The sequence below is a fragment of the Euleptes europaea genome, chromosome 14 (genome assembly GCF_029931775.1).
Source record: "Euleptes europaea isolate rEulEur1 chromosome 14, rEulEur1.hap1, whole genome shotgun sequence".
NCBI classification, from domain to species: domain Eukaryota; kingdom Metazoa; phylum Chordata; class Lepidosauria; order Squamata; family Sphaerodactylidae; genus Euleptes; species Euleptes europaea.
The window spans coordinates 17623144-17637771 of record NC_079325.1 but is presented as its reverse complement, the minus strand read 5'-3'; the positions used below and the strand labels follow the sequence as shown (position 1 = coordinate 17637771).

The 14628-nt window shown below is 43.1% G+C and overlaps 1 protein-coding gene across 5 annotated transcripts in view; it reads right to left on the bottom strand.

The window, feature by feature from the left end:
* Positions 1–14628, bottom strand: part of PKNOX2 (PBX/knotted 1 homeobox 2) — a 379920-nt gene that overhangs the window by 107196 nt on the left and 258096 nt on the right. For all 5 annotated transcript variants that reach the window (XM_056860518.1, XM_056860521.1, XM_056860522.1 and 2 more), the window contains one exon: positions 3836–3975. In XM_056860518.1, coding sequence (XP_056716496.1) covers positions 3836–3975 — 140 coding nt within the window. The remainder of the gene's footprint in view (positions 1–3835; positions 3976–14628) is intronic.

Sequence of the window (14628 nt, the reverse complement as noted above, 5' to 3'; positions counted from 1 at the left end):
GTCATGCTACCCAGAGGCAAGAAATTTTAATTAAAATAAAACCCCTCCAGGCACTCAGTATGATATACAAGGTTTCCATTCAAACAATCTTCTTTCCTGGCTCCTTTCCCCCCACTTCTATCCTGCATGAATGCTTTCCTTTTCTTTAGCTCTTTTCTTGGATAAACAAAACACAAATCTGCTAATAGATGGTACTAAATAGTATGAAATCAAAAATTGCAACAGTCCAAACTCCAGGCACTTTTAAAACCTCATTTTAATAGCAGTTTTAATACTGATATAGTAAATTCCTGTTAGGAATGTTTACATGCCCAATTACTGCATCACACATTGGCTGTGGGGCACACAAAACTACCTACAGTACTCACCCAGTGATAAAACAGCAATCCCTTATAAAAACACATGCACAGTGATCTGTATAGCAGAGAAGAGCACCAGATATTCACTCATTCCTACTGTTTACCTTACCCTTCTTTCTAAGAGTTCTGGATGGCATACACAGATGGGGCTGGTCTCATTATACACTGCTAAGGACCCTCCCCTCCCCAAACTCTGCTCTCACCCCTAAATCTCTAGGAATTCCCCAACCTGAGTTGAAGGGTTGCCAACCTCCAGGTACTAGCTGGAAATCTCCAGCTATGACAGCTGATCTCCAGCTGATAGAGATCAGTTCACCTGGAGAAAATGGCCGCCTTGGCAACTGGACTCTATGGCATTGAAGTCCCTCCCCTCCCCAAACCCCGCCCTCCTCATGCTTTGCCCCAAAAACCTCCCACCGGTAATGAAGAGGGACCTGGCAACCCTACCGAGTTGGCAACCCTACAAGGTGTCTTTTGCAGGAAGGGGTCTGCAGCTCCTTGTGTTGGCTGAACTGTGCCCCCTTGTCTTTACTCAGGGTTGGCACTTCTGCTATTGTGGAACATCCCTGCCAACAGTGGGAAGTATGCATGAACCATCCACAGCCAGAAACAGGTCTTTTTGGGAGGGAGGGAGGCAGGAAACATTTTTAACTCCCATTATCTATTTGCAAGGCTGGGGGAGACTCTCACTAACTTTAACTGTTCCCACAAGGAGCAAGTTCTCAGAATGAAACCTCGTCCTACTGCCCACCTGTCTTTTTTCCCACCATATGAAAACTAGACAGCACTCACTCCCTTTGCCAATAGCATACAGAGAAAAAGACTCTGTTAGGCATGCAGCTATACCTTACTTTGATTTGTAACCCCAGAATCCTCCAGGGCCGTGAAGATAACAATTGCCATTTATTGCTTGCTAACACCAATTAAAATTATTACAGCAGTTTTACAGCATTTTAACACCAATGTAAGCAAGCAGCTGAAAAACCCAAAGGTGAATGAAGAGAGGGATGAGGGGAGAGAGAGCCCTGAAATGCTAAAGTCTTAAAAGTGTAATTGCAAAAATGCCTTAAAAGGAAATATACACAAGAACGTCGCATATTTGGTAGCCTATGAGAAATATCTCTCTCTCTCTCTCTCTCTCTCTCTCTCTCTCTCTCTCTCTCTCTCTCTCTCTCTCTCTCTATATATATATATATATATATATATATATATATATATATATATATAAACAACAGCTTTCTAGGAAACTGGATGCAGAGTTGTGGTACTATACATTTTCTCTATCCTGTCACATTCTCTGATCAAAGTGGCCCCTCCAGCATTTCAAGTAATACTTAGGAAAAACCCAAATTAGCTCCCAACAGCATAGCACAGAAAGGCTGCAACAGGAGTGTGTACATTTTGGAGGGGCTATCGGTGTTTCTGTTTGACACTACTAAAACAAAAATTACCTCAGATTAATACTTCTGCTTCACTGGAGTTTTATGTAATGGAGCACAGAGCTCCCCACAGAAATTAATAGTTATCAAGGTGGTCCTTCCACCTCCACCGATGGCTAACCTAGGGCTTCTTAGGAACTATCTCGCCTGGAGGAAAGGAGAGGTCAAAGCTTGGTGAGCTGCCCCCACCATCATAAGTAGAGCCATGTTGGATGAGGCCCATAAAGTCCAGCATTTTGTTCACACAGTGGCTGACCAACAGCCTCTAGAAAGGCCACAAGCAGGGTGACTGCAATGGCATCCTCCCGCCCATGCTCCCCAGGAACTGATTTAAGGAGGCATATTCCTCTGGTACTGGAGGGAGGAGATATCCATCATGACTAGCAGCCACTGATAGCCCCATCCTCCACTCCCCTTTTACAGCCTTCCAAGTTGGTGGCCGTCACCACATCCTGTGGCAGCCAATTCAACAATTTAACTATGTGCTGTGTGAAGAAGTACTTCCTTGTGTTTGTCCTGAATCTCCCACCATTCAGCTTTTAGTATTTTGGGAGACAGAGAAAAGCTTCTCCCTGTCTACTCTCCCCACACCATGGATTCTAACTGAGCTGTTCACCTGTTCACTTCCTCCATTAATTGCCACTACGGGATCATCTAAAGGCAGGTTTAAATACCACTGCTATTAGGTTGAATTCTCCCTTCAACTAAACTGGATCCTACACTTCCTGTTGGACAAGTCTTATGGGAAAGGTGTTCCTCCAATGGAAAAAGGGATCCTCCAATGGAGACCACTGGAGGAAGTCTTGGTGGAACGGAGTGGTAGGATCCAACTTATACCGGAAGGGCATTGTAGGATCCAATACAAATTGTTGTAAACTGCCTTGCGTGCTTTCTAAGCATAGGAAGTTGGGGTATAAACTTCCTAAATAAAGAAATGCATCTATCATTAACATAATACTTGAGTATTTGAGCTACTTCACATACATTATCTGCTTCCAACCACTCTTTAAAGCAGTTCAGTATTAAAAAGGTAATCTGTGCCATCAAGCGACTTATGGTGGCCCCATAAAGTTCCACCTTGTGGTGTTTTCAAGGCAAGATACAAGCGGAGGTGGTTTGCCACTGCCTTCCTCTGCATAGCAGCCCCAGTCTTCCTTGGTGGTCTCCCATCCAAGTATCAATCCTGCTTGGCTTCTGAGCTCAGAGGAAACTGCGCTGATCTGGGTTGCAACACAGTGTTATTATCTCCATACTAGATATGGGATGGTGGTAGTGAAAGCTGAGGGATAGTTCAGGTTGCCTAAGGTCAGCTAGGATGCTCAGGGCAAAGGTGAGATGTGAGAACTTCCTTACTCACCACATAGTCCTTTATCCAACACGTTACACTAGCTTAAAACAAAATTAAAAAAAGAAAAGAAGAGGCAGTCATTCAGGATAACAATCTGCCACTTGCCACTAATTGTGTCCCCAAAATATCTAATAGGTACCGGACCCAAGAGACTCATGCAACCACACTGTGAACAGCAATCACAATACCAATAAATATGCTTCCTGGAGGTAGCATCCCCATTTCCCTCAGGTAGGAAACATCTCAGCTTTAAGTGCTCATAAAACCCACAACAGAAGCGCAACCTCAGGACCGTGCGCAGTGAATGAGACTGAAATGCACACATTCACTGCAAAAGGAAACTCGATTGTGCAGAAAGACCCCTCTTTCCTCCATCGAAACATTCACTGCCAAATCACCATCATTCTGTTGCCTGTAATTTAACTCTCTCTTCCTTTAAAAAAAGAAAGCAAATGTTTTTTAAGTACTCAGCTTGAGGCTCCGCTAGTTTAACATGCGCTGGAACCTATTTCTCTCAGCCGATTCAAAAAGAAAGGAAGAAAAAAAGAAAGGAAGGAAGGAAGAAGTCTCTGTGCAGCATATCGTTGACAAGTTAGCCCCAGGCCAGATTTCGAATAATATCTCAACATGCCACTACAGGGATGGGAATCCACATTAAAGAACAGCCTGGCAGCAGAATCCCTCTGTACCTGTAGACAGCCCGCTTGTCAGCCTCCAGCTGTGCCTGAGGGTCGATAGGAGTGCTGGGAAGAGTAGTGTTGGCAGCGGCCGAGGGTGTGGTGATGTGCACAGGCTGTGCTTTTGCCGGCTGCTGTGCTGTGGCAGTCATCTGTCAAAAAGAAGACAAGAACGCAAGAGGCTTGAAGACAGAACCAGATCAAACTCTCAAGTCGGTGCAATCACTGGTGGGAGGAGAAGCAGTAAGCACACGCGGGCTTCTGAGAGCCACTTGTCAACAGATCAGAGTATTTCCCGTATCTCATACTGAAAAGTTCTTCACCTGGCTTCTAGACACATTTATTGAACATGGTTTATGCCAGAATGCTAGCTGTGGTCTCTTAAACATGACTGACATTATGTCTACATATGTGTTCCGGGTTTGTTAGTTTGTTTTTTGTTCTTCTGTATCATCATGGTCTTTTTACTAACATGTCAGAAACTCAGAGCATCCAGACATTTACCAATCCATATTGGCTTTGAACCACTAGGAAGGGAAGGATATAACTATGGCCAGAGGTCCAACAGCTATGGGGAGGATGTGCCCGTCTCCCTGCAACAACACCCCAGTGAGAAGTTGACTAGCGCAGCCCCAACTGTTGGCCAAAGAACAAGCAGCCATAGGGCGCTTATTTCCCTGTTCCTCGGCAGACAGATCTTTATTCTTAACTACCAGATGCCCACAGATGCAGGTGCGCGGGAAGGTATTGTTTCAATCGGTTATAAATTGCCTTGGAAATAATTTTCTCTAGATGTGGGGTGTGCATCTTTTTTTTTTTTTTAAGTACTCTTTGAAGCCAATGAGAAATATTAGAATAGTTTATCTCTACGTAGAAAAGAGGCGGGAGGAAGGTGGCATGGTATAGCCCAATCTCATCAGATCTCAGAAGCGAAGCAGGATTGGTACTTGGAAGGGAGACCACCGATGAAGGCAGTGGCAAACCACCTCTGCTTCTCACTTGCCTTGAAAGCCCCTTGCTGGGGTCGCCATAAGTCAGCTGTTACTTGATGGCACTTTACACACATAGCAAAGAGGCAGCTAACATGGTGTTGAAAGTACCTGCCATCTTGCATCAAGAAAATCCAATGCACAAGTCATTGGGAAGATCAAATTAAGGGGAAAACATAAGGAAATGGCTTGAAGAAAAAGAAGAAGAGTTGGTTTTTATACCCCACTTTTCTCAACTGAAAGGAGTCTCAAAGCGGCTTACAATCACCTCCCCTTCCCCCCTCCCCACAACAGGCACCTTGTGAGGTAGGTGAGGCTGTGAGAGTTCTGAGAGAACTGTGACTAGCCCAAGGTCACCCAGCAAGATGCATGTGGAGGACTGGGGAATCTAATCTGGTTCTCCAGATTAGAGTCTGCCGCTCATGTGGAGGAGCGGGGAATCAAACTTGGTTCTGCAGATTAGAGTCCACCACTCCTAACCACCACTCTTAACCACTACACCACACTGGCTCTACTACACCATGCCATTCTAAGGTTCAGACTGGGAACAGAAGATGACCACAAGCACAAACCAATGGAATTATCTGTGCATGTCTCATTAAATGAACAGGGTGCGGCCATTCATTTAAACACAGTTTCTACAAAAGAATTTAACTTCATTAAAGAAAAGGAAGAATGGAAACACATGGACCACACTACATGTTCAAGTACTGATCTGTGCTACCTTTTCTTGTATCACATGGTGCATTTCTAGAGAATTTAGGGTCATACTAAATGAGACGCTGGTAGTATCACATTCAGAGCTCCCAATCATTTTGTTCTTTGACAACTGCAGCGAAGTGTGAGTCCAACTGGATCACAGTTATGGTTATATTATCTTTTTTCCATATGCCATTTTCCAACCAGAAACTGCCACACGGGTAGGGTTGCCAGGTCCCTCCTCGCCACCTGCGGAAGGTTTTTGGGGCGGGGCCTGAGGAGAGCAGGGTTTGGGGAGGGGAGGACTTCAATGCCATAGAGTCCAATTGCCAAAGCGGCCATTTTCTCCAGGGGAACTGATCTCTATAGGCTGGAGATCAGTTGTAACAGCAGGAGATCTCCAGCTAGTATCTGGAAGTTGGCAACCCTACACACAAGGTTTCCATCTGACCAACTGGGGCAAGCATGTAGGATGGGAAAATAGCATGGGCAAAGGGTTTAACATAAAAATTGGGGGGGGGGGCTTCATCTGCACTGCATTGTCAATCAGGCCTCTATGTGGTGGCTATTTACAAACCCCTCCCTCAAACACTTGGGAATGCCAAGCACAGAATGCCTCAGCATCTCATCTTCAATTCCTGTGTGAAGATATTTATGCTCATAGTTTGCAAATTCACACACCTCTGGGGTAACATATAATAATGGCTGAGGTTTTTTTAAAAAAATTAAAACAAACTTAAAATTGGAGGCACAAAAGCTTCTATTTAAAGAGCAAGAGATGTTTTTGCAATAGAAAGACTGGTGGCTTAAAATGGTGACTAACGCCCAGCCCCGCTAAATGGTAATGGTCGAGGAAGACATTTTGGTGGTCATTAATGTATAGGGTCACCATAGGTCAGAAGTGATTTAGCGGCACTTAGCACACACACATAACCCTGATAATGTTTAAACAGTCCGGGGGGAAAGCCCCCCTTTGGTCATTGCAATTGTGAACATGACAGGAAGCTCAAAAGGGGTAAAGGGAAATTTAAGGAAATTCTTACTTGCTTAAATAAGATGATCAGTATGGAAGCTTCTAAACGTGAAAAAAATGTTACCATCAGAAATGCATCTAAAATAACTATCATTTTTGTATGGCTAACCTTTTAATTTTTAAAAAACTCCCCCCCTTTCCCTTTTAAAAAAGAAAACCCTTTCTGTCAAGAGCAGGCCACCGCCCTTTTCATATTCTAATATTTGGATTCAGCACTTGGACTCTGCTTATTACAGACTACAGCCTGGATCGCACAGACAGATTGTGTGCTACCCTGTGGCCGGCCCCTTAAATTCGATCGTTCTCTAAATTCAGAGTGATGATACTAATAACACCCGCCCTTTTCAGCACTTAGCTCAGATTATTTTTTGTAGTATTTATTCATTGCTGTTCCCCCCCCCCCCCCCGCTTTTCAAAAGCATAATGAAATTTGGTACCTACTGCATGCTCTTGCCTTCAGTCAAAGATGCAGGATTCCTGTTAGAGCTTATTGTTCAACCAGAGCAGGCAGTGAGTTACCTGCTTTAGGTATAAGCAGGGCATTCTCTTTTATGGTGGCTTTTTTCCCTAAGCTACTATCTTACTTTGGAATAAATACAATTATCCCCATGTCTAACACAGCTTGCTGTTAATACTCTATAGTGCCAACTTTAAAAGGAAAAATAAAGAGCAAAGACCCCTCTGCAAAGACTTCAAGTAGGTAATGAATCTGTATAAGGTTTCTTGGCAGTGAAAAAGGATTCCATGGCTCAGAAGTAGATTATGAGGTTTAAATGCCCTTCATGTATTTTGCAGCAAGCAGACAGAGGTCAGGGTGGTTGCAGGCTGTACCAATAATGTACCAAGCCTGCCTTGAAAAAAACAGAGGGAGGAATGCGGGCAAAACAGGGGTCTTTCCAAACTAGTCTGCTCTTGGAAGAGATGCAGATGTAGGTTCACGCAGCTGAAAGGAACCGAAAGACCATCAAGGAACTGCTAAGGGCAAAACTTTCCTGCTTTCCTTTCCTGCTGACTGAAAATGCCATTACCCTGCTCCCCCCAACTGTTTTAAGCTGGCAGAGAAAATTGACATGTACCTGTACTGTTCCTTCCCTTCCCTACAATTGCTTCAAGCACTCTGACCTGGATGGCCCAGACTAGCCTGATCTCATCAGATCTCAGAAGCTAAGCAGGGTCAGCCTTGGTTAATATTTGGATGGTGAAACCACCAAGGAATACTGGGGTTGCTATGCAGAGGAAGGCACTGGCAAACCACCTCTGTTAGTCTGTGAGGATCTTGACTTTGTGTTAAAAACAGCACCCAGCTTTTTCACGCGTCTAAAGGTGGAGCCTAAACTGAGGCTGTCGTATTTTGGTCACGTCATGAGACGACAAGAGTCACTGGAAAAGACCGTCATGCTAGGAAAAGTTGAGGGCAGCAGGAAAAGAGGAAGACCCAACAAGAGATGGATTGACTCAATAAAGGAAGCCACAGCCTTCGGTTTGCAGGATCTGAGCAGGGCTGTCAGAGATAGGACATTTTGGAGGACTTTCATTCACAGGGTCGCCATGAGTCGGAAACGACTTGACGGCACTTAACACACACAAAGGTGGAGCCATTTCCTTTCCCATCAGCATGTAATACCTTTTGTATACCCTTTTGTATCTGAGGAAGGGAAGTTTGACTCGCAAAAGCTTATACTGTAAAGCCTGTGTTATAGTATTAATTTCGAATTTATATAACACAGTGGGAGGTTGATAGTTCAAAGCAGTAGTTTATTGAGCTTAATAATACATACCGGATGAAACTGCCCTAATGCGCAGGACAGTCTTCATACAGAACAAAGGATTGCTACCCCAGTTATAACTTCTGGTTAGGGATGTTCCAATTACGTCGACTTACTAAACATTGGTTGTCTGCCTTACTTTAATTAACATAGTATATAGAGATTGGTAGAAGCTGTCTTTAAGCAAGCACTTGGTCTTGTGATTCACATTCCTAACAGTGAAGGTAAGACACTGTTTTTCTTTACAGGGGAAAGCCTGTACCAGGCAATGTGTTCTGTTGACCTCTTATAGTTATGGATGCCAACGTTCCCCAAGTTTCCATGTGTGGGTAGAATATATCTGCCTGATGCTATGCTCTATTCTTGAGCATAGCACCTCATGAACCTATGAATGTTTATACATATGAAAGAATATATGTTTTCCTATAAATGAAGTTTATAGGCACTTCAATACCCCAAAGACCTTGTTGGTCTCTAAGGTGCTAGTGGACTCAAAGCTAGCAAGTTTACAAAGCACTATCAAGCTCATGGATTTTTCCATCTGCTAAGGTCCCAGAAAATATGAAGGGTTGGATCCAACCAGCTCTTTGCCTGATGAAAAAGGAAAGAGACATTGTCTTTGATCACCCCAAAACACTATGCTGAGAACCATGGGATCTGCATCTACAAAAACCATGTGGCAAAGATGTTGTATCGGGGGGGGGGGGAATTGGGTACAATTGAGTGAAAAAGCTGGGTGCATCCAACCCAAAATACCTGCTATTGACTAGCACTGATAAAAGGCTGGTGTCTTTGTCATACAGTTTTAAGACCCAGGAAAAGATCCGGTATCAGTTTCAGAAGGACATTGGCATACTGAGATGGGACACCCACTGGATGGGGGGTACCCTGCAATGACAACAAGCAGTGGGGGGAAGAAAACAAAGGAAGAGCCCCAGCCCAAACTCAGAAAAAATTGTGGTGGGGAAAAAAACACAACTCCTGGTAGAACACCTATTGTTGCTGATGTGGCCAGCCTAATGAATCACTATGGGTTTCCAGTCTGCAGAAAGAGGCTTTTGGAAATTCTAAACAGGATTTAAGGCAATTGTATTACCTTCTATTGCTATTGCCTGAATGCATTTCACAGCCAAGTGACCAGAGGTCTGTGTAATGCAAGAGACTATGGAGCTTTTTTAAAGAGATGAGAGGAATGTAAAGTGAGCGTGAATGCATTTTAACACAGGGCTATTGTCACAGTTACACCCGCTCTGTCATGAAGATAGTCGAGCCCAGCCCAGCCTAGCCTTCCCCTGGCCACTTTCGAGTTAATTAAACCAGAATGCCTGAATGCTAATGACTGATCAAAGCACTGGCTTGGTGGCTTTAACAAACGGCGGCTCTTGGGGCGATTTCCAAGCTCATGGCATCACACATACCCCCTTCAGAAGAGACAAGTTAGAAATAACATAAAATAAAATAAAGCTTGAGTTTGTGTCAAATGTAAAAAATGCAGGTAACAGGGCAGGTTATAACATAATTACATAAACATACATTTACAGATTAATAAAAAGGCCATCCGGCAAATACCATAATCATAATTAGTACTTATACAGCAATTCCGGCATTCAAAGCACTGATCTGACAACAACCCTGTAAAGTAGGCTAATATTATTATCTCCAAATAGCAAATGGTGGAATGAGAAGCTGAGGGAGGGAAAATAACTTGGCTAAGGGTAAGTAAGTGGCAGGGGAGAGATTTGGACCAGTCTGGGACCAGAGCTCATTCGTCCAGGCATTATGCTCCTAAATTGATCTTCCCTCAAATTCAATTAAAGTATTAAGAAAAGCAACAGAACTTCCACAGTCCAACATTATTTGCTTCATTTTAGCTCCATGATGTGAAAATCCTTGTAGAAACCAAGATGTGTGTGCATCTAATTTCAACCAGCAAGAATAATTTAACTATTGTGGTATAGTTCATGCCCACATTTCAACAGTTACAGTTTACATAAAACTCCCATCAGCTGAGTGCAGAGGCAAAAATTTAGGACATGTGTGATTTGTTGTGCTCTTGGAACTGACAAACCAATGTTTGTTTAGTAGCGCTATTCCATATTGAAGAGCCTCTCTTGTTGGGAGGCAAAGAAAAGGCAGTATATGTAAAAAAAAGGGGGGGTAGACATAAACCAGGATTTGTTACGTATGTCTGGCAGATGAATTAGAAGCTTTTGCACAATCCAAGGTTTATTGCCATGTCTGAATGCAATCTCAGGTTCATACTTCTTTTATTAAGGCTACAGAGAACAAGGACAACAGGCTGTTTACCCACAGTACACAAAGAATTTTAACTGCTTAAATTTTACAACTGAACTAGATTTATACATTCTTCTTTCCAGAAGAAGCTGGCAAACACACCGAGAAACAAAACAGAAAATAGAAGGAGCATTTTCTTCTAAATCTGACTGTCAACCGATTCAGTTCCATGGACTTTATTCTGCTTTTACAGAAACATGTTACTGGGCATAGTTTCTATTGCTGGGCTTCATACACAACGCGTTAGAAAAGATATTGCATATTTCATATATGCTTTCACTTTTCAGAACTTTATTCCCGGAACTTCAAGGACAAAACAGCAGAGGAAGAACTTTGCTTGGAAATGCTTTAATTTATTATAAAGCAACATTTGAACTGCAGGATTTTAATGCAGATTCTCAATTTTCAAAAGACAGATTCTCCTGTGCATTTGAAGAGATTACGCTCAATATTACTGGCCCTTAGCAGAACCAGATGATTATTAAAGCAGTAGCTCTGCTCTCAAAGGATGTTTTTCCAATTGCTTTCTCTTTATTTTCATAAAATCCAGTCCTTTTTTTTGACAGTTCGGTTGCCTTTGAAAAGCTCCATCAAGCAGGCTTTCACTAGGCAAAAAGATATTTATGCTAAGCTATCAGAGTAGGAAGCCTACTTTTGCTTTTGCTTTCTATTTATTTCTGTGTAAAATGGAGTTTTAACATAGAAAATCCTTTCTGGCTCTTCTACCACAGAGGTACATTTCAGAAGAGTAAAATTATTCTAGGTTAGGGGGGAAATGCACCTCCCAAATTTTGGGTTGGAACAAGCCATCTTTTTCATTCAATCTCACACAAGTCTCCTCCATATTACAGCCTCTAACTCGCCATGGCTTTTGTACGCGCCGGTCCCATGATTCTCAGCACAGCCCTTTTTGGGTGGTCAAAGAAGATGCCTCCAGCAGAAAAACTGATTGGCTCCAACCCCATTTAGTCCAAATCTTACCCTGCAACTTCATCCCCATCCAAACTGGATAGGGTTGTCAACCTCCAGGTACTAGCTGGAGATCTCCTGCTATTACAACTGACCTCCAGCCGACAGAGATCAGTTCACCTGGAGAAAATGGCCGCTTTGGCAATTGGACTCTATGGCATTGAAGTCCTTCCCCTCCCCAAACACCGCCCTCCTCAGGCTCTGCCCCAAAAACCTCCTGTCAGTGGTGAAGAGGGACCTGGCAACCCTAAAACCAATATAATCCTTATTATCAGATGCCAAGATGAAAACCAGGATCAACTAGAAGGGGTCCATTGCTGGTCTTCCTTCCTAGGTGGAACTTGAAATGAAATAAACAGAAAATCCCTGTAGAAACCTCTATAACTCATGTATCCATGTGTTTTAGAATATATGACCAGTTAGCATCAGAAATGGCTAAACTGACTAAGAACAGTTATTTTTAAATTCAGAAGTTTTTACCTCTTTAAAATGAACAGCTTCCTTAAATAAATAAGAACTTCCTTAAGTTAGCCCTAGGCCCCTTTAAGCACCCTGCAGTGTTCACCGTAGCAGATAAAAATGAATGTTTTCATAATCACTTAAGCATAAACAAGGGTGACAGTGGTCTTGGAAAAGTTCACCTGAAACAGAAGAAGTCAGGGATGGGGAGAGCTTGGCTGGTCACATGGGTAGAGTATGGAGTTATATGTTTCAAGGTCATGAACACCAGTATTATATTTCTAAGTGTGCTGGCATCTTGATGCTGGAATATGGCATTTCCTGCTGAAATGTGTGTGCACGTGTAAAGTGTTGTCAAGTTGCAGCAGAATTATGATGATGCCGCCAAGGGACTTTCAAGGCAAGTGAGAAGCAGAGGTGGTTTGCCAGTGCCTTCCTCTGCACAGACTTCTTTGGTGGTCTCCCTTCCAAGTACCAACCCTGCTCAGCGTGCGAGATCTGATGCGAATGGGCTATGCCATACTGCCTCCCCACCCCCCAACCTGTGTTGTTATCGCTTCATATACACTGAACATCGTTCACAAAGTTCTCAGAAATTAAAGCCGCTCACAGAGTCTTTCAGGGGATTTCTCTCTGCACCAGTGATGGGTGGGTGGGAGAATTGATTCTGGAAGTGATCATGACTCTGGAAGTAGCAAAGGTAACCATGGAAGCCCACAAGGCAAGAACTTCCTAACAAGCCCTGCACCCTGTGCCCCCCCCCACCACCTTCAGAAGTAAGTCAAGTGGCAACTAGTGCAGTCAAGTGGCAACAGGGTGCAGGGCTTTCTCAGTAGTGGCCCCTCACCTGTGGAATGCCTTTCCCCTGAGGCTCACCTGGCAACTATTCTCCTATCTTTTAGGCACCAGGATTTTTGCCCAGGCTTTTACTCTTTTTGCCCAGGCTTTTCATTTTTAAAACTTGTTTCTGCAGTCCGCTTCTAGCCTGAGAATTACTTTATGAGATTTGCTTTCAGAAGCTAATTGTTGGATACTGTTTTTGTGCTTACTGTTTTTTTTAGATATTTAAAATAATTATCGCTATAACTTTTATAGTACCGGTATTATGTTCTTATTGTGTTTTACTTTGTAAGTTGACTCAACCTGATGCTATGGACAGGCTGTATATAAACAGACTGAATAAATAAATGGTAGATTATTGCAAAAGTTTGCTAGCCTAACACCTATACTTATGTCTTACGTAGGGCAAGAGTCACCAACTGCCCTGGATCTTCCCTTAGTTAGAAATTTCTTGTCCAACTCCTTCCTTAGCTCTGGCCTCTTCACCTTCCCTAGTTTCTACCACATGGTAAATATATCTCAGGGCCTCCGTATGTTGGCCCCAGTCCGGTTAAAATTAGTCATGGCTAAGCTCCATCAAAAACTAAAGAATAAGTCAGTTGCATCTAAGATAAGCATCATTATTTTCATGGGTCATAAATTTGACCAATACTCACCATCATTGAATGACAGAGTAGTCAAGAGTTGGATGACTGACAAAATGGCAAAATTATCCAAATATGAGGCAAGAGGAAATCTACAAGAACCTTTTGAAGAGACTTGGCCATCATATATGAACTTTATGGGCTGAAGATATAGCTAGGGTTGCCAGCCTCCAGGCACTTGAGGAAATAAACAGCACACAAGCTCAATATTATACACACAATACTCTTATATTTCTAGAATAAATTTTCACAAGATTTTCATACAGTATAAATACTCACTGTTCTATACCTACTGGTAAACAGTTTAAAGACATACAATTGTTTTCTCAAGCTGTGGAATTGTCCATGAAACGAAAGAGACCGTGACGTGCCGGTTCCAAAACGAGTTGGTAACTATGAGTTCGAAAAGGACGCTGAAGGCAAGAGCTCTTCAATGAAGATCCCAGCGGCTTCCTGAATGTGCCCAAAGGCTGCTAGTACTCTTCGCCTCACACAAGGAGGTGAGGTCGGGAGACCGGGAGGTCCCGGCGCGGCAGGTGTGAGCCGCGCTCCGAAACAAACACAGGGGGAACGTTCTATCCGGAAACACTTTCGCCAATCGGCTTCATCAGCCCAGCTTTCATCAGTGTTACTTTCTGCAGACCTACACCTAGGTTTCTATGGCAGGATTCACAAAGAATCTTCATTGACTGGGATCTTCATTGACGTGATCGCTCTTGCCTTCAGCGTCCTTTTCGAACTCATAGTTACCAACTCGTTTTGGAACCGGCACGTCGCAGTCTCTTTCGTTTCATGGACAATTCCACAGCTTGAGAAAGCAATTGTATGTCTTTAAACTGTTTAGGTATAGAATAGTGAGTGTTTATACTGTATGAAAATCTTGTGAAAATTTATTCTAGAAATATAAGAGTATTGTGTGTATAATATTGAGCTTGTGTGCTGTTTATTTCCTCAACTATTTGTATTACAGCGCTTGGTTTGTATATTGCTTGGTTGTAGCCTCCAGGTACTAGCTGGAAATCTCCTGCTATCACAACTGATCTCCAGCCGATAGAGATCAGTTCACCTGGAGAAAATGGCCGCTTTGGCAATTGGACTCTATGGCATTGAA